This window comes from Delphinapterus leucas, chromosome 2 (assembly GCF_059928025.1).
Source record: "Delphinapterus leucas isolate spDelLeu-1000000601 "Yukka" chromosome 2, BTC_Dleu_Yukka2, whole genome shotgun sequence".
NCBI lineage: Eukaryota > Metazoa > Chordata > Mammalia > Artiodactyla > Monodontidae > Delphinapterus > Delphinapterus leucas.
In genome coordinates this window covers 36,295,711-36,317,892 of record NC_143130.1, presented here as the reverse complement: position 1 = coordinate 36,317,892, position 22,182 = coordinate 36,295,711, and the positions used below count along the sequence as shown (strand labels likewise).

Sequence of the window (22,182 nt, the reverse complement as noted above, 5' to 3'; positions counted from 1 at the left end):
ACGTTGCGCACTCAGAGCCGTGCCAGGCCCAGATGGAGAGGGAGCACGATGGCTTTATTTATTACTGAATGAAGAACCAGGCCTGTGGCCTCATTGGGGCCCCTGGTCCCCCGCAGGGAGGTGGAGAGGGCAGTGCTCAAGGCTTGTGTTTCCAGGAAGGCAGAGAGAACCTCAGGCCGCTGAGAGGGCAGGCAGCACTTTTCCCACACACTGGCCAAAGCCAATGCGGTACCCGTCCCCCTGGCACTGTCCTGCAACAGAGGAGGACAGGGGTCAGCCACGAAGCCGCTGGGCTCAGGGGAACCAACGCCCAAGCGGCCACGGTGCCGGTCAGCACACAGCTGGGCCCAAGGCAGGAAGGCGCCATCCGAAGGACAAACGTATTTTCGACAGAAAAACCACCTTCTCCAGAAGCTGGGCAGAGCTACAGGAGCACCAAGATGGAACTCCAGGCTCGCCCTACTGTCAGGGACCCTCACAAGAGGTGCAAGGATGGCACCTTGGCTTTCCCGAGAGGTAAAGCAATAGGTATAGGTCAACTCTCCCTAAGTAAGTCTGAGTTCAAATCCTAGGCTTGCTAATTAGCCTGAGGCTAGACTGACTGGGTTCAAATCCTGGCTCTTCCACCTACTGGCTCCATGACCTTGAGTCCCCTTGGAACTCAGTTTCTTTTCTTTTCGTTGTTTTTTTTATTTTTAATGTTTATTTATTTGGCTGCATCGGGTCTTAGTTGTGGCACGTGGGATCTTCATTGTGGCACGCGGGTTCCTTTAGCCTAGTTGCAGCATGCGGGATCTAGTTTCCTGACCAGGGATCAAACCCGGGTCCCCTGCATTGGGAGTGTGGAGTCTTTACCGCTGGACCACGAGGGAAGTCTCTGGAACTCAGTTTCCTCATCTGTGAAATGGATCTAATGATAGTACTCACTGCGTAGGGCTGTTGCAAAGATGATATGAGTTCATACACAGAGAACTCCAAAAGAGTGCCTTGCCCAGGGGAAATGCTCAGTGTCAGCTATTATGATGATTATAAGCTGGGGGATTAGGGGCAACTCGTTTAACCTCTGAGCTCAGCCCCCTTGTCTGCAAATGGGAATAGCAATCCTTACCTCTCAGGGTTGTGAGGATTCGATGAAACACGTGGCTGAAGCCCTAGCATGACATGTCTCCCAGAGCAGATGTTAAACAAATTCACTCAATTCCATTTCAACAGAAAGGCAGAGAGGAGGAGGCCCTTGTCCCTGGACCTGAGAAGGGTCCACTGAGTGGGAGCAGCTGTCTGAGTCAGAACAGACAAGTCTATGAGGAGCTGGGAGAGCAGCATGGAGGAAACAGGAGCAGAAAGGAGGGAACATCGGAGCTGGGACTTGACAGGTGGATACGAGTTCACCAGGGGGGACACAATGAAAAGGGTGTGCCAGACAGAGGGAACAGCGTGTGCAAAGACACGGAGACCAAGGCGAGAGATGCACGAGGTGCATTTATTCAGTGAAGCTGTTGTGTGCGGTCCCCTGAGAAGCCAGATTACAGAGTGTTCTTAGAAGCCATGTGAAGGAGTTTGAACCTTTTCCTGAGGTCACTGAGGTGACTCAGGAGTTTTCAGCAAGACAGTGAAAGCTGTGTTTTACAGCTATGTTTTAAACAGCGCCCTCTCCAGTGGCCCCTAGAGAGAAGATAGATGGAAGCACATAGATTTATGAGTGTCAGGCCTATACAGAGACTCCAAGGCTCCTCAGATTGAGATGCTTCTCAAGCACCATGAGCCACGGCAGTGCTGAGGTGACGGCCACCTGCCCATGACGAACACGAGGGCCAGTGCAGGGGATGCCCGTGACCTTGAGTTACACAAAACACCAGACCCCCTCACCTGCTGAAGACGACCCCCAAATCTGGAGTTAGGCCTTCTGCTACCCAATGTGAAGAAGGGAAAGCAAGGAGTTGCAATATTCCCACAACTGAGAGAAACAAATCGAAGCTCACTGCTGAGAGGACTCCCAGCCAACTGAACACTGAGACCAAAGACATCTTTGGGAGATGGGGTCAGGGACGTCCCAATGAGCCCTTCCAGTGAGCCCAGGGACAGTCCTCACGGCCACCTGTAGCTCAGTACAGCCTACCCAGCCTGTCTCCTCCCACTTCCTCCCACCTGCCCAGTCATCCCACCGGTCCTCCCTGTGAGGGCTGCTCTGACTGCTGGCCTTCTCTGGGGAGGTGGCAGCTGGGACACCAGCAACATCCCCAAACCAGCCCCTCGCCCTCCCCGGCATCACCGAGGCACATCCTTGCCACCCCACTGCTGACCCTTAACACTCAGTGTCACCTTTTGTCCAGAGCAACATCCTTGCCTATTCTGTTTCATTATTTTTCCATCAGTCACTTTAGAATCTCAATGCTCAGAAATATTCATGTCCCTGGGGGGAAAAAAAGCCTGTGGAAGCAAAACCTGGCAGAAATTCATCATCATTTACCAAAGCAGCTCACTCCAAGCTGCATTTTTTTTTTTTTTTTTGCGGTACGCGGGCCTCTCACTGTTGCGGCCTCTCCCGTTGCGGAGCACGGGCTCCGGACGCGCAGGCTCAGCGGCCATGGCTCACGGGTCCAGCCGCTCCGCGGCACGTGGGATCCTCCCAGACCGGGGCACGAACCCACATCCCCTGCATCGGCAGGCGGACTCCTAACCACTGTGCCACCAGGGAAGCCCTAAGCTGCAGCATTTTTAAAGCGCCTTCTTCCTGGAGAGCTGCAAATACTGAGAGGGTGTCTTCCTCCTCCCCACACCAACGCCGGGTGCTCTGTCGTTCACATTGCTCCTTCCTGCCCTGGGTTACAACAGAGCCACCACCCCCACCCCCCCACCAGCAAACAGCCCTGCCTGCTTCCTGAGAACAGATGCACGATTACATCCTGGTGGGGAAGCTGGCCACTTCCTCCCCATTTTACAGCTGCCAAGCAGATGGTCCACGTGGGGTTTCTTAACATCAGAGACGACCTTTTGAGTCAGATGATTCTTTCTCATGAGAAGCTGTCCTGTCCACTTAGGATGTTTAGCTGAGAAGCTGTCCTGTCCACTTAGGATGTTTAGCAGCATCCCTGGCTGCCATTCGGAGACAGCCAGAACTGTCTCCAGATGTTGCCAAATGTCCCACAAGGGGCAAAGCCACTCTGGTTGAGACCACTGGCCCAAAGGATGAAAAGTGAGGCTCTGCACCCAGCTGAGGAAGGTCTTTCCAGGCTCCCAAGCTGCTGCTCTCCAGTGCAGGGAGGAGAAGCTGGGGGCAGGTGCGTTCAGGCAGGGACAGAGGGCCCCGAGAGGCCAGAGCATGAGGAAAGTCTGCACCCAAGTCAGAGCGTGTCACCGAGCCCTGGGCAGAGGGGAAAAGCAGCTCCCTGCCTCCCCGGGTTGGGCTCCATCAACCATGGAAATGGAAGCGAAAAGTATACTCATCTCCTCTGGAATGTTATCTGATCTCACTGGCCCTTTCCTGAAATCTGACCCTCTGCCTATTCCCCAACTCCATCCCACCAATGGGAACGAGAATCCATAGCTACAGCCCAGTTTTCCAGCTTCCTGGAATGCCACGCCTGGGTGCACCCGTCACCTCCCAGAGGGAGGAGATCCCAAGGCCCAGAGCCAGGAGCCAGACCCAGCTGAGTTACTGGCAGAGCCAGGCCTGAAACCAGGGTTTCCTCTGCCACCAGAGCTTCAGGGGAGTCCCAACCGTATTATGTCACCGAATGAACCTAAAGGAAATGATCTGGGAAAGCAAATGGGAAGGGCTTGCAACTGTGGGGAAGTGAAGGTGGTGAGCTTTGCACTCCAAGGGAGTTGGTTGCATTCCAGGGCTGTCACCTGCCAGCTGTGTGATTCTGGTCCAGCTACTTCACCTCTCTAGACCTCCAATGGTTCATCTATAAATCAGAGTAATAGCACCATGGGAATTAGATGTGATAATGCAGGTAAAGTGACATGCACGGTACCTAGCACACAGTAGGCACACAATAAATTGCTGTTGTGTTACTGTTGTCTTCATCGTGGTTTTCTTGTGTTTCAGCTGAAGACTGTGTTTTAGTTAATGATTTTGTGTTTTAGTTAATGATAAATAGCTTTAGGCTAGACTTCTGGTTCGAGATAGGGCATCATTCTATACATTAACACTTTCCTTTTCTTATATTCCTATGGAAATGGTCAAAGCAATATAGATATAAGGGAAAAGTCTGTGGCAACACTAGAAACAAGAATGGAAATACTAAAAAAGATGGAACTTGTGCTGGGCGTTAGAAGACATGAGGATTAAGAATGGTGGGAGGGGGAGGAGGGCGTCCCAGGCAGCAGGAACAGCCCACGTGCCTGGCGTTGGCAGTGGGTGCTCTGTTCTGTAGACAGAGGAGGCCTCCTTGCCCAAAAGGTTGGCCAAGGCTGGAGCACAGGAGCGGATACCATTGGTTGGGCTGGGGCTTTTGGTCTCCCAGAAGTGAGAACCACATGGCACCATAGGCAACATGACGTATTGGTTTAAGAGCACAGACCCTGGAACCCAACTGCCTGGGTTCAGATCCTGGTTTCTACACTTTATCATTCCAGTGGTTAGAAACGGATTTGGGGAATAGTCGCCCATGATGAGAGAGCAGGGAGATGACACGGTGGCATCTGAGCGGGTACAGCCAGAGGAGTAGGAAGAAGGCTGGATGGCTTCCAGCAAGAGGGTGGCTCACCCGGATCAGGTGCCAGAGGGGTCGTGGCAGGTGAGGGCACAGCACTCCGCCCACTGTGGTGACCTCAGCAAAGGCAACACAGCTGACACGCCCATGCCCCCCGTCCACCTCCTCACACGCGAGCACAGAGCTCAAGTCTCAGCCACATTCACTCCCTAGAATTTGTCAGGCATCTCCTTCAGCGTGAAATCTCTTCTTGTTTGTTTTTTTGTTTGATTAATATATAACTTATACCTCTTCTATTGCCAAATTGTAATTTTTATTCTTGTTCCAGGGAATTCCACCAATCTATTCCCGTTTCCCTCTTTTCTTGCCAACATGTCCATCTTCAGATCCAAGGAATTGCCTTTCTCTGCATTTCTCTGCCTGGCCTCCATAAATCCTTCTGGAGCAAAGGCGCTGTACACACACAAGTGACCCTCGCAGTATCCTGGCTCCGTCCTCACCCCTTCCTTGACTCAAACGCCAAGAACACATGTGAATCCCATCTGCCTGAGTACTCATCTCCTTTCTTCCAGGCCCTGGGCAGCTGCCGGGTCCACAGCGGCTTAGCTGGGGGCTTATACAATAGTGACAAGAGAGCTGAAGCCGTCATTTCCTCCTCTCCCATCCCATCTCCTTCCTTCCTTTCCTCAAACCAAAACTTCAGAAAACGCTTTCACTCGATCCATAGAACCACGACTGAGGGCCTGCAGTAGCTCTGGCAAGAACTGTAGGACCTCTTGATCAAAGCTGGCAAGGGAATCAGAAGACCCGAACCGTATCCTGCTCCCTCAGTGTGTGAATTTCCGCCAATAACCTACCTCCAATCAACCTAAGTTTTCTACTCTGTAAAATCGGGGCAATGACCTTACCCAAAGGCTTCTGTGAGTATGAAACAGAATCATGGAATCGGACGTGGCTGTAACATGGTTGGCCCCCACAGATATTCAGGAACCGTTAGTTAAAACTGGTATTAGAAAGGGTATGATAGGGCTGTAGGAAGAGTAGGGGCAAAATGGGTACTTACTGGTTAATTTTGGGCATCATTTGCTGCTGTCTTGAGCTCTGCCTGCATCTTCTCTACTAAATCCACTTCATTTATTCAACCAACCAACAACCACACTGAACACCCACTATGTGGCCGGCACACAGTCAGACTGTAGAGAGAGGGAAGGTCTGGACCTTGTCCTCTAAGAACTCTGTAGTAGGCTGACTAATGCCCCCCAAAGGTATCAAATACTAAACCATGGAACCTGTGAATGTTACCTTATATGGTAATGTTTTTTGCAGATGTGATTAAGTTAGGGATCTGAAGACGAGGAGCTTATCTGGGTGGACCCTAAATGCCATCACAAGTGTGTCATAAGAGAGAAGCAGAGGGACATTTGACAGACAGAAGCAGAGGAGGCAATGTGAAGACGGAGGTAGAGACTGGAGTGATGTGGCCTCAAGCCAAGGAATGCCAGTAGCCACCAGCAGCTGGAAGCGGCAGGGAATGGGTCCTCCCCTTGAACCTCTGGAACAAGTGTGGCCCTGACAACACCTGGACTTCAGACTTCTGCCCTCTAGAACCATGAGAGAACACATTTTTGTTTTAAGCCAGCAAGTTTGCGGTCATTTGTTCCAGCAGCCCTGGGAAACTAATACAAGCTCTTAGCTAAGCATGGAAACTGACATGCGTACAATTAACCAGAATTCAGTGAGTTGCTCGTGGAGAGGACAGACTGATTGTCCCTGAGCAACCAGAGAAGGCATCATTTAAACTGAGCCAGATTTAAGCTCAAAGGTCTGCAGGCAGTAGGGAAAGCAGGGTTATGATTAGAATGAGGCTCAGTGGGGGGAACAGAATCAGATGAGGGAAGGGTATGAATTTAATGAAACAGGCGACAGGGTGCCACAAGAAAATCAGGAAGAGAAGAGTAACAGGGGGAAAGCAGACCTGAAGATGATTTTCCAGGCACCATGAGCGGGATGGATTGCAGGGGGCTGGAGCGAAGCTGTGCAAGCAATCCAGACACAGAAGGATGGTGCTTGGAGCAAGCCAGCTGCACAGAGATGGCAGGACACTTCAAAGGGATGGCCGACAGGATGTGCAGATGAAATGGGTCCAAGGTCCCAGCCCACAGAGGAGAGAGTCAGCAGTACCAAGACAGGGGCAGGAAGTAGGGGTGACAATAGGACACAGGAAGGGAAATGTGTGGCCGGCAGGCAGAGACCAGGATGTGGAGAGCGAGTGCAGAGAACGGGTGCCCCCTTAACCTGCCTGCAGGGCAGATGGGCATGGCTGATTCCCACGCTTCAGGTAGGGACTCCTGTTAAGGAGGGGTCAGGATGCTGGGCTTTCTCAAAACTGGGTTCTGGAAAAAACAGCAATGACAATGAGGACAACGGTGAAGACCGTCACCAATTTTAAGCACTCACAAGGTACCTTGCACCTTGTTAGGCTCTTTAGATATTATGAAAGGGCTTAAGAATTGGGGTTCTGAAGATAAGCTGCCTGGATGCGAAATCTGATTTCATGACTTACTGGTTGCAAGATCCTGGGCAAGTTATTTACCCCCTGCTAGGCCTTCATTTTCCCACCTGTAAAATGCAGGTGCAGCAGTGATGGTGGAACATGACCCCAGGGGGCAGATCCTGCACTTGCCTTGTTCACCCCTGAACCCCAGCATGGGAGTCACAGAAGCTGCTCCAGAAGCGTCCCCTGAAGGAATAAACTGGTTCGTCTCATCCTTACAACCATGCTGTGAGGTTAACTACTGTATCTATCATTAACTCCATTTTAAAGATGAGGAAACTGAGTTCACAAAGGTTCAATAACTTGAGGAAGGTCACAGGGCCGGTGGGGATGTGGGAGCCCAACCTGCACCTGACCCTGAGTAGCGGGCTGCTGACCACGGTGGCACCTTCCTCTCCAGCAATGATATGTGGTGGACAGAACGATCCCACAAGATGTAAGGGGTGCCCTGACCTCCTCGGAATGGGCTGCTGGGAAATCTTGTCACTAACTCAGCCAGGTCATAAGGCACAGGGTCATAGGGCACAAGGTCATAGGACACAGGGTCTTTGCACTGCAGAGTCCAGAACAATGGGAACCTGCCATTATTTTAGAATTTCGCTCAGGGAGGAAGGAGACAAAGCGGGACTTCTGCGGTCTTTTTGGTTCGGGGAGGCTCCGATTTAAAGTCCCTGGCAGGGACTTCCCTGGTCGTCTAGTGGTTAAGACTCTGCGCTTCCGATGCAGGGGGCGTGGGTTCGATCCCTGGTCGGGGAACTAAGATCCCACATGCCGCGCGGTGCAGCCAAAAGATAAAAAAAAATTTTAATTTAAACAAAAATAAAGTCCCCGGCAGCCAGGGTTGGGGCGAAGGCCAGTACAAGCAGACACAGACCTGGGACTGCCAGAGTGCGGATGAGTTGGGACAGATGGCTTCCTGGCCAGACGGTTTGGACAGCGACCGCGGGCGAGGAGGAGAGGACGCCCGCGGGCCCCGGCCCCCTCACCTGTGATGATGACTTCATCCCCGTCCAGCAGAAACTTCCTGGTCTGTCCATTCCCCAGCTCTATGGCCCTCGTTCCCCTCCACGACAGCTCCAGCATGCAGCCAAAGCTCTCTGGCTCCTTCATAACGGGAAAGGGAAGAAGATGTGATATGTATTTACATCACGGTGAGTGTGGCGGATCTGGTGTGAGCAGTGGTTAGTAAGGTGGGGGCCGGGGGGGCTGGGAAGGGGCGGGGGATCCCGCGGCCCTCAGAGACCCTGCCTCGGTGGGACCACTGCAGAAGTGTCCTCGAGGCCGGGCACTCTACCTGCACTGCTCACTCCATCCAGGACGCGGAGGTGCGGGATGCTGGATGAGTGTGCCCAGGCCCCTCCTGCCAGGCCCCTGCCGGCTCCAGAGACTGCGGCTTACCCAGACGCTGTCGTGCCTGACCCCACCCACTGGGAAGAGATTCTCCATCAAAGAGCCTGCAGTCTCGGCCTTGCCGGAAGTGACTGGTACACGCACCACCCAAAAGTCATCACCAATGGCTCGTGGAGGGGGGCTGGGGGGAATCAGTGGGCCACTCCTCCTGGGTGGGGGCACTGTGAGGTGGTGACAACCAGACACTATAGTGGCTTCCTGTGTCTGCCCCCGTGTCACCCTCACTCTCCCCCAGTACACACAGCCTCTCATCCCTACACCAGCCTCTTCTGAACTTGAAAAAGAAGCCCCTCCTGCACCCAGAGACGGATGAAGCTCTGAGTAGGACAGAGTTGAAAGATACACCTGCTTCGGGCTGGAATCCCTTCTCAAGGGAGAGCTGAGGGCCCTGCAGTTTGTAGGGGGAATAGGGGTGCTCCAGGTGGGCAGCCCCCAAGGCAAGCAGATACTCACCGGCCCGCTGATGGTTCCAGAAGCCAAGAGGTCCCCCGGCCGCAGGTTGCAGCCATTGACAGAGTGGTGAGTGAGCTGCTGCAGCACTGTCCAGTACATATACTGCGGGCGAGGGACACAGAGGCGGGGACGGGCAGGGTGGGCTTCTCCCAGCCTCCTGGAGCAGTCTGCCAGCCTGCGCCACTCACTGAGGCCTTCCCTGGGCTCTCTCCCGGCCCTCAGAGCAAGGACAAGCTGTCCTCCTGCAGCTACCCTGTGACCCTCCCCGCCTCTCTCCCCACCCCTTCACCAGCGACAGCCCCTCCTCTGCCCCTTCCAGCCCTCCCCTAACCCACCTTCTCCATGAAGCGCTCCCCGAGGAGCCGACCTCACTGCTCAGACCCTCAATCTGCAATGTGCTCATCTGTCCATAATTCCACCCTGTCCTGCGATTACCCCTGAGTCCTAAGTTGACAAGGTCTAGGTCCTCGTCATAGCAGAAGCTTCTCATGAGCAAAGACCTCCTTTCCATTCTCCCACCCTGGGCTTTGGAACAGACACTGGGCAACAGAGCTGAACGACTCAAACAGAACCTCAGAGCAGACTGAGGAATGAAGGAGCATTGAAGGAGGTCAGGCTTGGTGGGGGCGGGCCGAGGACCACACGCCCCCCCCACGGAGCAGCTCAGAGGCGGCACGCCTGCGCCTCTCCAAGGTCACAGCTTCTCAGATCTGCCACTCCTGGAGCTACACCTCCAGGCAGAGGAAATCTTAGAAATGGATTCTTACCCAAGAGACCCCTTCAAGGAGGCCCCCGTATTCCTTCTTAGTAGCCTAAGGAGGCCAGAATAAAGTTAAATTAGAAGGGAGACTGGAGGAAAAAGGAATACATTGAATCAGAGGATGTTCAAATGGCCAACAAGCATATAACAAGGTGCCCGGCTGCATCAGTCTTTTTTTTTTTTTTTTTGCAGTAGGCAGGCCTCTCACTGCCGTGGCCTCTCCCGTTGCGGAGCACAGGCTCCGGACGCGCAGGCTCAGCGGCCATGGCTCACGGGCCCAGCTGCTCCGCGGCATGTGGGATCTTCCCGGACCGGGGCACGAACCCGTGTCCCCTGCATCGGCAGGCGGACTCTCAACCACTGCGCCACCAGGGAAGCCCTGCATCAGTCTTTAGGGAGATGCAAACGGAAATCACAGTCCCCCAGAAAGGTGGAAATGAAAAGGCCAGCGACATCACGTGTTGACTTGGATGTGGAGCAGCCAAAACGCTTACATGCTGCGCGTGTGAGTATAAATTGGAACAAGCCCTTTGGAGAAGTGTTTGGATGTACCCCTCAGCTGAGTATGGATACATATCCTCTATGACCCAGCAATTCCATTCCTGGATATCCACCCAACAGACATGCGCACATACAAGCACCAAAAGACTTGGACTAGAATGTTCACAGTAACTCTCCCCCTAAAAATGGAAACAACCCAAATGTCCATCAAGAGTACAATCCATTGTGGAACATTTATACTGTGAACACGATACAACAGCTAAGAATCATGAACTGTCACTGCAAACTGCAACATGGTTGAATCTCAGAAACATAATGTTAAAACAAAAGAAGCCAGGGCTTCCCTGGTGGCGCATTGGTTGAGAGTCCACCTGCCGATGCAAGGGGACGCGGGTTCGTGCCCCGGTCCGGGAAGATCCTACATGCCGCGGAGCGGCTGGGCCTGTGAGCCATGGCTGCTGAGCCTGTGCGTCCGGAGCCTGTGCTCCACAGCAGGAGAGGCCACAACAGTGAGAGGCCAGTGTACCGCAAAAAAAAAAAAAAAAAAGAAGAAGAAGCCAGATAGAAAAGAGTATATACCATATGATTCTGTTTTTATAAAATTTAAAAAACAAACAAAATGAATGGAGGGTAAGAGAAGTCAGGAGAAAGTTTACACCCGACGGGGAGAGGGGTAATGCGCCTGGAAGGGGCCCCAGGGGACAGCTGAGGTCCTGGAGGTTTCCCGTTTCTTGATCCGGGTGCTGGTTGCACAGGGATGTTGTTTTGTGAGAATTCATTGAGCTGTACACTTATAATGTGTGCATTTTCATATCTATGTGTTATGCTTCAATTAAAAGTTCACTTTAAAAAAATACGTCACTCTGATCAACCCAGCCCCTGGCAAGACAGAAGTCAGGGACTAGCCCCTTAGAGGAATATCTATTATTCCCCAAGAAAAGCACTGGCCGTGTCCATGCAGCCTCCATCTGGAGGGGCCTCTGTGACCTCCTGGCCTCTTTGGAAAGAAACAGGGCCATGGAAGCTCTAGGCCCACATGCTGACCCATCATCATAGCCCAAAATGGATGCTATTCCCCCGGTCCTCCCAGGAAGAAAGGTCTCCCTCACTTCCAAAAAGCAGTTTGCCTAACTTCAAAGCTTACCTTAAAATTGGACCTGCATATGGTAGCTGCTTGGTTCATTCCTTCTCCTGTTGGGTAGACAAGACAAGTAACATTGACAAAGAGACCTAATTCTATTCATCAAGGAGGGGGGACCCACCTCGTAGGGGGCATCGTTTTGTGGTTTAAGCTTCCCATTGTCTAATGTGATTCTACCTAAAGAGTCCACGAACCAATGAGCTCATACGATATCAGAGCTGGGGGCCGTCCACAGAGAGGATCTAGTCCACGGATGGCAAAGAGATGCACCCAAGACACCACTTCCTCCTCCCACACCCACAGCAGACAGCACAAATTGATCACAGTACTGGTATCCTCTGAGATCAGATGCAGCCTCAGAACCCCCCTTAACACGATGCTCCTGGAAGCTGGTCATCAACTGGAGATACTGCACAAACTGAAACCGACTTGCCATACCCCCCAGAGCCCTTTGGACAGCTGGGGCCATCTGTCCCCTGCCAGACTCCTCCCGTGATGGATAATGTGCTACTATTTCAACAATATTTATTAAACAATTACACACCTACTACACACAAGGTACCAGGCCATTGCTGTGCCATTTCTGAAGCGTGCTGATAATCAGAACGCTCTTCTACTCCCCAGGGACTGGCCTTCCTCCCCTGGCCCTGTCTTCCTTTCTGAGGCTGCACAGAACAGGTGCGCTCATTGGCCCCATGGAAGGTCAGGGTCCCCCAAGCCTGCTTCACCCAGACCCCAACTCAGAACATCAGAACTGCACATTCAGGACTGGTGTGGGGAAGGGTCTTGGAAGCCATCCCTGCACCCGGTCCTCCCTCTTCCAGGTCTTTCTACATCTCTGGGCACTGCAACTTCTTGATAATCTTGTCCCCTTTCTCCGACAGTGCACTCCCCTGGATGTTTCCAGATGGTCAGGATGAAAACAAGAGAGAAATGACCTCCAAAGAGGCATTTGTGGGTAGGAGGACACCAGCCTAGAGCTTATGACATTTGGCTGTAGTCTCAGCCTTTCCATCGGCCGGCTAAATGACTCGCGGTGAATCCCTCTTCCTCTCTGAGCCTCACTTTCCCAATTGATAACGTGAAAGAGTGGAACCAGCACAGTTTTCCAGGGGCGCTCTGGCGGCTACGAGGCTCTTCCTAGGAGCCCTTTCTTATGTGGAGCAACCTCCTCCCGAGAGAGACAGCTCCTTCCTCTTCCTGGCGGACACAGCCTGCTGCCAGGATCACCTCCGTGAAGGATGGAGACCCTGGAAGCTGCAGCGACAGAGCCACAGCAGAGCCTGGGGTATGTAAACAGGACAAAAAGAGGAGCGAGATCTACGAAGAAAAGAGATTGGCCAGAGTGTGGCCCAGGAGGTCTGTGTGCAGCCCCCAGACTAGCCCTCTCCCAGCGCCAAGGGCCCCCATCAGGATCGGAAAATGACACCTGATTCTACCCAGGTGCAGGTGCTGTTCTAGACCTTGATGTGAATCACCTTGCTTACCGCTCACAATTACACCTTGAAGTCGATACCACTATTATCCCACTTTTCAGACGACAAACTGGCACAGACAGATTCAGTAACTTGTCCAAAGTCCCACCGCTGGGCAGGGGCAGAACCAAGACTCGAACCCCAGCCGTGGCCTGCAGAGCCCGGCTCTCTCTTACTACTGCTCCACTGGCCTGTTACCTCAGCCCAGCTGGGCAGCCTCAGGGGGACGCAGGCCCTGCTGCGAGGCTCTCAGGGCTGACCGAGAGCAGGACCTGGGGGCTAGGTGTGCTGGCTCTGTGTGGTCCCGGAGGACAGAGCCAGGCCCACGAGGACAGGCTTTCAAACGGGCACTGGACAAAACATGCCACTCAAGGGTGAGGGGTTGGCAGTGGCGTGTGAGCAGAGGCTGGGCAGACTTTGGTTGGAGAGGCTGGAGAGGGGATTCAAGTGGAGGGTGGAGGTCCCAGACTCCACGGTTTCTGGCCCTAACAGCTGAGAGCCCGGTGCTATGGGGCTAAGGCCACATGGGCGCCGTGTGGCTCGCAATGAGCACAAGGGTGTCCCTTCCCATCCTTTACAAGAACCCCCATGTCTCCCAGTCTGCAGCAGGTGGCACCCCATCACCTCCCCCCTTCAGAAGCTCAGCAGCCACCTGGGCAATGGCACTTGGGCACAGGGGTCCACCCAGCTGCTGGACACACCCTTCGACCCCACGACAGTACCTTTCAGGGTGACAGAGAGGTTGATGTCGAACGTGTAGGGCTGGTCGTGGCGGAGATACGGCAGGGGCTTGGGGTCCTGTGAGGGCAGAGCACAGCACAGAGGGGCTGAGCCCCACAGCCCAGCAGAGCAGCTGGCAGAGAGAACCTGAGGGAGAAGGGGTGTCCCCTCTCCAGGGCCCAGCACTGTGTCCCTGGACACTGGGGGGCGAGGGTGGTCATGTGTGCTGGACTCTGGGAAAAGCAGCCAAGGGAGGGGCATCGGCAGGTCAAAGGTAGACAGAGGACCCATAAAGCCAGGGAGGGGAGCGCTGGGGAAGGGGGACAGTGGGAAGCGGACAGTGGGAAGGCCAGAGATGCGGGAACAAAGCCAGACCTGCAGGGAGAGGCCAGGCCAAAGAAAGGGAAGGCGGAAGGCAGGGGCGGCCAGCAGAGGCGCTCAGCCCTTCTAGTGCTGGATTCAGTGCGTAGGCAGCTTTGGTAGCCAGAGCTTTGGTAGAAAGTCTGAACTTTGGCCAAAAGCAGTGTTTTCCCAAAGAGCAACATGTACCTGAATCACTAGTGGGCCATGAGACAATGCGGGGTGATTTTATTTTAATGGTTATGTGTTTCTTTCTATGATTAGCTTGGTGGCTAGTAATGAAGATAGGGACATAAAGTTCCTTTTCTAAATACATTATGAGAGTTTTCAGATGGAAGCTGAAAAAGCATTTAATAAATAATTGTTCAGAAGTGGCAAGGGTCGTGAAGGTTGCACGTAAAGGGTATTTGGGAAGGGCTGGCATGAAGGGAGACAGAGCCCAGAGGTCTCTGGCAAGGGTGCAGCAGTGCCTGTGAACAGAGATCTGGACCAGGGATGGAGCCTGGAGGGGACGAGCAGGGGGTGTGGCGGCAGGCCAGGCGGTCCTGGGAGGGCGGGACTCACCAAAGATGGAAGAGACAAGTCTGGGAGACTGAAAATGATGGGGAGGGAGATGCTGTGGCAGGAGCGGTAGAGGAGGGAGCAAGGGGACAGTGTGAGAGCCGCACAGGAGCTTCACGAGGCACCGGTCTGTGGGGAAAGACTCCAAGTGTTGGAGCACAGCTCCATGGGATGACAGGAAGGCTGAGAGGTGTCCAGGAACCACGTGTGAGCAAGGCGAGGGGGAATGGGACCGGGGGAAGGGCAAGGCTCAGAGCTCAGCTAGGGCTGCCCCCATGTGGAGGACGGAGTCGGCTGGAGCATCACAGGACTCTAGGAGATACAGGAGAACCAGGACAGGTCACATGCCAGAAGCCAGGGGGAGAGAGCGCCTAGGAAGAGTAGGGGCCCACCAACGGGTCCACACTGAAGAGGGCACAAGGTCCCCGCACTGACCAAGGTCACTGGGCACTTTGGTGAGACCACTGGTGCTGATGGGGTGGAAGCAGCGGCCAGACTGTGACAGGCTGAGGAGTGAGGGCTAGGATTGTGAGATGGGCCTGGACAGTGGTGCAGGGACAGGAGGCTCAGGGAACACAAGGCCGAGGTTCAGCGCCAGGACGGACGCCTTGCTGTCTGACCCCATGCTGCATTCTATCAGTTGGGCTCCAGGGGGCGCCATCACACAGAACACAACTTGTTGACCTGGAAAGTTGTGCAATGTGGTGATACTGGAAGGGACCCCTTTTCCTGCCAACTGGCCAGTTCCCGGCCTCAGAGGATTCTAAAGGTTACAAAATTCCATGTTCTCCTCAAGAACTGTGCAGGGGGCAGGGAAAGCAGAAGGCAGAATGATTCCTGCCACGCCTGCCTGGAGGTCCCCATAACCAGGACCCCCAGCACATGGGCATCCTCCAGACCCTCTCCATGCCTGCTGGGCAAACAGCCTTGGAGGCAGAGGGGCCTGGACTTCTTGCAGAGGGAGTGCTTACCTGCTCCTGGTTGGGCACAGCAAAGGGCATGAGGGCATCCATGGGCACCACCCACGGAGAGATGGTGGTTCCAAAACTCTTCCCGAGGAACGGCCCAAGAGGGACGTACTCCCACTTCTGAATGTCTCGAGCTACAGAAGAAGGGCCGAGCAGGGCTTACAAAGGCTGACCGGGCCCCGCGGCAAGGCTCCCCCCTTCCCTTGACCAAGGAGCACAGACACTCAGCACAGCCCTCCCCCACCCCCGTGCTCTGGCCCCAACCAGGCTGGCTGCCCCAGGACCAAGGACAGAGGTCCTCTGAGGTCACTGTGCCACGCTGCGGCAAAGAGCAGGATGACCAGAGGGCAGGCGGGATACTTCCCCATGAAGGGGCTGGAAGCTCATCCTCATACTGGGAGGCAACACTTGCTGAGATTCACAGCACCACGGTCCTCCTACAAATGGCAGAGGGGCTGAGATGGGCTCAGAAACTGGGCTGCTGTGTTTGAAATCTTAGCTCAGCAACTAGCTGAAGCCGTCCTTGTGCCTCATTCCTCACCCGTGTAAAACAGGAGTAGTAATATTATCAGTGTCTCGTAGGGACCTGACAGGAGAGTCCATGTGACGTATTCAGCCCTGGGCCTGGCACAAAATTGCTCAAACGTACTAGCTGTGACATCAGCCTTGTCCCTGTTCAACTTAAAAGAAAACTGGAGCTCAGAGAGGTGAAGTAACTGGCCAAGAGCTCAGAGCTGAGAAGTCTGTTTGATACCCAAGCCTGTGCTCTCAGCCACTTTGACCGGCATCAGACCCAGGAGACCATCCACGGCTTCCCAAATACCCAGCCTTCACCCAGAGCAGAGTGCGCGCAGGAAACTCAACACCAGGATGCCCGACATCCCGTAATTACCACTCCAGTCGTTCATAAGGACCATTCCAAAAATGTGCTCATGGGCCTTAGAAATGGGGATCGGCTCTCCAAATTTGTTCCCAGGGCCTACAAAGAAAGCCTGACAAGGGGAAAAGTTGATGAGAATCTGGCTCTGACCTGCTGCCCCAGGTCACTTGCCTGGAGGGTAAAGGTCAGGCATTTCCAAACCCCAGCTAGGGACCTGGACCGTTGTGTACGAATCCACAGTTTCTATGCCATGACCAGCACCCGAGTAGATAGACGGCTACCCCGGGGACATGGTGAGCAGCTGCGTGCCAGTGCCCACCCAGGGCCCCCACTCACGGCCCCTGATCACCAAGGCAGCCCCCTTTCCCTCCTTCAGCCCACCCCACACCTCTGCCCTTTCCCCTTCACCCGATACCGTGCTCTGCATTTTAAGATTTGACAGCTACACCAGGCTTGTGAAAAACGAAAATATCAGGGTTTGTATTCGTGTCACAAAAAATCAGAAGGCCTCTGTGATGCAGCAAAGAGAGCCTGCCGGGGCGTACCCCACACCCCAACCCATCACCCACCGTCTCAGAGGAAATTATCACCAGCACAGCGTCCAGGAAACAAGAGAATATGTAGACATCATTGGGGGGGAAAAATTGAGAAGATAACTCAAAAGCACACAAAATCAGCTATGACATGGGCAGGACCTAGGCTGCAGTGACAGTGTTTAAATGTTGCAAATTTTTGTCAAGATTCTAAAAAAAAAAAAAAGAGATGCCATCTTATAGAGAATCTTACCACCATCGTCAAGATTATCTGTGCTCCCTACCCGTCACTGTTTCTCCACACAATGACTTTCTATTTTTCCTCTGCCTGAGACCATATGAGACCTGGGACCCTTTGCTGCAGTGCTTGCACCTGGACAAACCTCTCCTTGAGCAACAAAATGCAAAGAAACTATACGGGACTAAAAATAACTGGGTGCATGCACAGGTGGGGCAAATTATGGACAAAAAGATACAAAAGACCAAAAAACCCAAGTGCCATTTCTGAAGAGCTGGGAGCAAAACTGGCGTTGGGAACAAAAGCAGGGTACTGCGCATGCCCCCTACACACAACACCACCTAAGGGGTGGGCAGACCACCTAAGACAACCCTCCGGCCCGACCCCTGGACACACCCCTACCCTCACCCCAGATAAGGAACAAGTTCGCCCCGCCCCGCCCCGGCCCCCCTGCCGCCCCCCCACCCCAGCTCAGGGAGCAAGCAAGGGAAACTGTTGTTTGTTCTCACTGCACCCCCCCCCCCCCCCCGCCGCCGCTGCAGCAGCAGGGGCCCCAATAAAGCCTTGCCTGAATTTGTCTGCCTCTAGTCAATTTCTATTAATTAAGGAGGCCAAGAACCCTGGTCGATATCATGCCCACCCCTTCCACCACCCCCCGCCCCGCTCCCCCGGAAACAGGAACCAACACAGGTGAAGCATCTGTTTGCAGAGTCCTCCGTTCCCCCAGAGAGAAGACCCTGGCCCCCAACCAGGGGGCCCTGCTCTGGGGGATCTGGATTGGGAGACCTCCTCTTAGGGTTCACAGGGCAGCCTCACAAAGGCATCAGGGTGCGGAGGGCTGGCCGGTAACGCCCTGCTGGGACTAGGGGATTAGTGCCCACCTGTTCCCCTCCTCTGGACAGAATCTAAAGAAATCACAAGGCAGGGCTGGAACTACAGGGAGGTCCAGCCTGCTTCCAATCAACCTAGATTCCCACGCCCCCAGCCCTACCAGCGCACTCCGCAGCCACTTCCCTCCACCTGCATGAGGAGACACTCTGAGCATCACCTGAAGCCCTGAGTGCTGACTTTGAGAAGCCCCCTCCACGGCCTGCCCGCACCTCCCTGCCGTGGCCTGGCTCCGCTACCCAGCATCCGATGACCCGGCAAAGACTGAAGACACTGCCGGTGTCCCGGGACACTCCCCTCCAGTTCAGCTCTTCCTTCCCATCTCTTTCCCGGTCCCTTGACCTTGGGGGCTTCCTGGAATTCAGTGTCCCTCTCAGAATGCACAGCCCTGCAGCATGAGGTGTCCTTGGGGGTGAGGGAACCAACTGGATTGATGTCGACATCTGGCTGTGAGATGGCAATCTTGCTGTGCAGGATGTTACACTGGGGTAGAGTGTGTGAAGGATTCTGGAGCTCTCGGTACTGTTTCTTACACCTGCACGTGAGTGTACAATGATCACAAAATAAGTTTAATTTTAAAAAATGCACAGCCCTGAAATAACCACAGGTCTGAGGTTGTGCAGGTCCAGCCACAAGTGCAATGGGGCTGATGTAGTTGATTCTTGTTATTGGTAATAATTATATTCTATAAAGTCATTAGAAACACCGAGTTAGCAAATACAGGTATATCGCTTCTAGGGGAAATACGGGGCTAAGTTCCTGCCAGCCTCTGGTCACAACATTCACATCTACAAATCAGCATATAACCTTGCTTTGTGTGTGCTTCTGTTTAAGGACAGCTGGTTTCATATACAGGACTACCTTGGTCATATTTCAGGTTGGTGCCAGACCACAATTAAGCGAAGATCTCAATAAAGCGAGTCACACGAATTTTTTTTGGTTTCCCAGTGTTTATAAAAGTTAGTTATGTTTATGAAATAATGCCATTGGCAGCAACATGGATGGACCTAGAGATTGTCACACTGAGTGAAGTCAGGGAGAGAGAGAAATATCGTATGAAATCGCTTATATGCGCAATCTAAAAAGAAATGATACAAATGAACTTATTAACGAAACAGAAACAGACTCACAGACTTAGAGAACGAACTTATGGTTACCAGGAGGGAAGGTTGGGGGCTGGGGGGAGGGATAGTCAGGGAGTTTGGGATCGACATGTACACACTGCTATATGTAAAATGGATAACCAACAACGACCTACTGTATAGCACAGGGAACTCTGCTCAATATTATGTAACAACCTAAATGGGAAAAGAATTTGAAAAAGAATAGATACATGTATATGTATGACTGAATCACTTTGCTGTACACCTGAAACTAACACAACATTGTTAATCAACTCTACTCCAATACAAAATAAAAAGTTAAAAAAAAAGAACTTTAGAAAAAAAATTCAGAAATCAACTGAAACTCCAAAAAAAAAAAAAGTTATGTTTACACTATAATATAGTCTATTAAGTGTGCACTAGCATTAGGTCTAAACCATCAATGTACATATCTTAATTAAAAAATAATTTATGGCTAAAAAATGCTAACCATCATCTGAGCCTTCAATAAGTCATAGTAGTGACATCAATGATCACCGATCACAGATCACCATAACGAATACAATAATGATGAAAAAGTTTGAAATATTGGGACTTCCCTGGAAGTCCAGTGGTTAAGACTCCGTGTTTCCACTGCAGCGGGGCATGGGTTTGATCCCTGGTTGGGGAACTGAGATCCCACATGCTGCCTGGCATGGCCAAAAAAACCCAAAAAAGTTTGAAATATTACGAAAGGGGACTTCCCTGATGATGCAGTGGTTAAGAATGTGCCTGCCAACGCAGGGGACATGGGTTCGAGCCCTGGTCCAGGAAGATCCCACATGCCGTGGAGCAACTAAGCCCGTGTGCCACAACTACTGAGCCTGTGTGCCACAACTGTTGAAGCCCGTGTGCCTAGAGCCCGTGCTCCACAACAAGAGAAGACACCGCAGTGAGAAGCCCGCGCACCACAACGAAGAGCAGCCCCCCTTCACCGCAACTAGAGAGAGCTGGTGCCTGGCAACGAAGACCCAACACAGCCAAAACTTAATTAATTAATTAATTAATTTTTTTAAAAAAAGAGGGACTTCCCTGGTGGCACAGCGGTTAAGAATCTGCCTGCCAGTGCAAGGGACATGGGTTCGATCTGGGACGATCCTACATGCCGTGGAGCAACTAAGCCAGTGTGCCACAACTACTGAGCCTGTGCTCTAGATCCAGAGAGCCACAACTACTGAGCCCATGTCCCACAACAACTGAAGCCACGCGCCTAGAGCCCGTGCTCTGCAACGAGAGAAGCCACCGCAATGCGAAGCCCGCGCACCACAACGAAGAGTAGCCCCCGCTCACCACAACTAGAGAAAGCCCGTGCATAACAATGAAGGCCCAACGCAGCCAAAAATAAATAAATAAAATACATTTATTTAAAAAAAGAAAAGAAAAGAAATATTATGAGAATTACCAAAATGTGACACAGAGACACAAAGTGAGCAAACGCTGTTGGAAAAATGGCACCAGCAGACTTTGCTCGATGCAGGGTTGCCACGAACATTCAATTTGTAAAAACGCAGTATCTGTGAAGTGCAATGTAGCGAAGTGCAGTAAGACAAGGTCTGCCTGTATGTGGTTGATCCATGAACATGAACTCAAGCCACAGGCACTATCAGGCCCCAGGGCAGCTTGTCTAGCACACACGTTTTCTACAGGGTGCACATCACAACTTTCTTGTGCTTGGGAGCTAGCACCTCAACGAAAAGCACAAAAATGGAAAATAACGTGGCACTGAACAGACAGTAAAAAGGACACTTGTTTGCAGTACGAGAGCTGAGACACGAAGGCAGAGCCGGGCCTTGTTCAACCTCAGATGGGGACACGCACATCGGGAGACTCAAATTTTTTGCCACCCTGTGCATGCCCTCAGGTGACCCCCAAAAGCTCCCGCTAGTATTGACTTGGAGGTTACGAACGAACTGTTAGTGAGTAGGTGAATTTTCAAATATGGAATCAGTGAATAATGAGGATCGACAGTACTTCCGGTGGCCAAGTGGGGACCCAGGACTGCCATTAACGTGGCTGAGATGAGGGAATGGCCTGTCGTCCAGGGCGGCCATCCCAGGGAGCTCTCCTGCCCTAGTGTATATACAGACCCTACGCCAATAAAACATCAAGACATGGCTTACTGTTTCCAACTCGAAGTCCAAGAGTTTGCAGGCACCATACACAGGAGGCTTAGCTGCAATCATACCAGAAAGAGGCTAGTGAGTGCCAGGCATGGAACTCAGGGTGTGGGGACACAGAGCAGAGCACGGCAGGGTACTTACAGTCATCGGGTCTCATCTGTCCCTTGGGCCTGCGGATTGGGGTGCCAGACACCACGATGGAGGAAGCACGGCCGTGGTAGCCCACTGGTAAGTGCAGCCTGAGGAAGGAAGGAGAGAGAAAGCATCAACACTGTTACACGTGCAAAGTAAATTTCAAAATGTTTTCAAATTAAAAACGAAAGGGAGAAGGAATAGTCAGGGAGTTTGGGATCAACATGTATACACTGCCATATTTAAAATGGATAACCAGGGGCTCCCCTAGTGATGCAGTGGTTAAGACTCTGCACTCCCAATGCAGGGGGCCCAGGTTTGATCCCTGGTCAGGGACCTAGATCCCACATGCATGCTGCAACTAAGAGTTCCATGCCACAACTAAGGAGTCCATGTGCTGCAACCAAGGAGCCCATGTGCCGCAACTAAGGAGCCCCCCTGCAGCAACTAAGACCCAGCGCAACCAAATAAATACATAAATATTAAAAAAAAAGTGGATGAGAAAAAGAGAGCTTTAAAATGGATAACCAACAAGGACCTACTGTATAGCACTAGGAACTCTGCTCAATGTTAAGTGGCAGCCTGGATGGGAGGGGAGTCTGGGGGAGAATGGATACATGTATATGTATGGCTGAGTCGCTTTGCTGCACACCTGAAACTATCACAATATTGGGGTTTTTTTGGTTTT

General features: G+C 52.6%; 1 protein-coding gene across 2 annotated transcripts in view; it reads right to left on the bottom strand.

The window, feature by feature from the left end:
* Positions 1-35: 35 nt before the first annotated feature.
* Positions 36-22,182, bottom strand: part of FAH (fumarylacetoacetate hydrolase) — a 35,812-nt gene continuing 13,665 nt past the window's right edge. Inside the window, exons 6-15 of one of the 2 annotated variants that reach the window (XM_022554574.3) lie at positions 21,504-21,601; positions 21,363-21,415; positions 16,454-16,553; positions 15,565-15,695; positions 13,675-13,750; positions 11,481-11,527; positions 9,843-9,887; positions 9,076-9,177; positions 8,199-8,316; positions 36-251 (exon numbers count right to left, since the gene is read on the bottom strand). In XM_022554574.3, coding sequence (XP_022410282.1) covers positions 172-251; positions 8,199-8,316; positions 9,076-9,177; positions 9,843-9,887; positions 11,481-11,527; positions 13,675-13,750; positions 15,565-15,695; positions 16,454-16,553; positions 21,363-21,415; positions 21,504-21,601 — 850 coding nt within the window. In that variant the 3' untranslated portion in view covers positions 36-171. The remainder of the gene's footprint in view (positions 252-8,198; positions 8,317-9,075; positions 9,178-9,842; positions 9,888-11,480; positions 11,528-13,674; positions 13,751-15,564; positions 15,696-16,453; positions 16,554-21,362; positions 21,416-21,503; positions 21,602-22,182) is intronic. The other variant, XM_022554575.3, reaches the window with a different exon arrangement.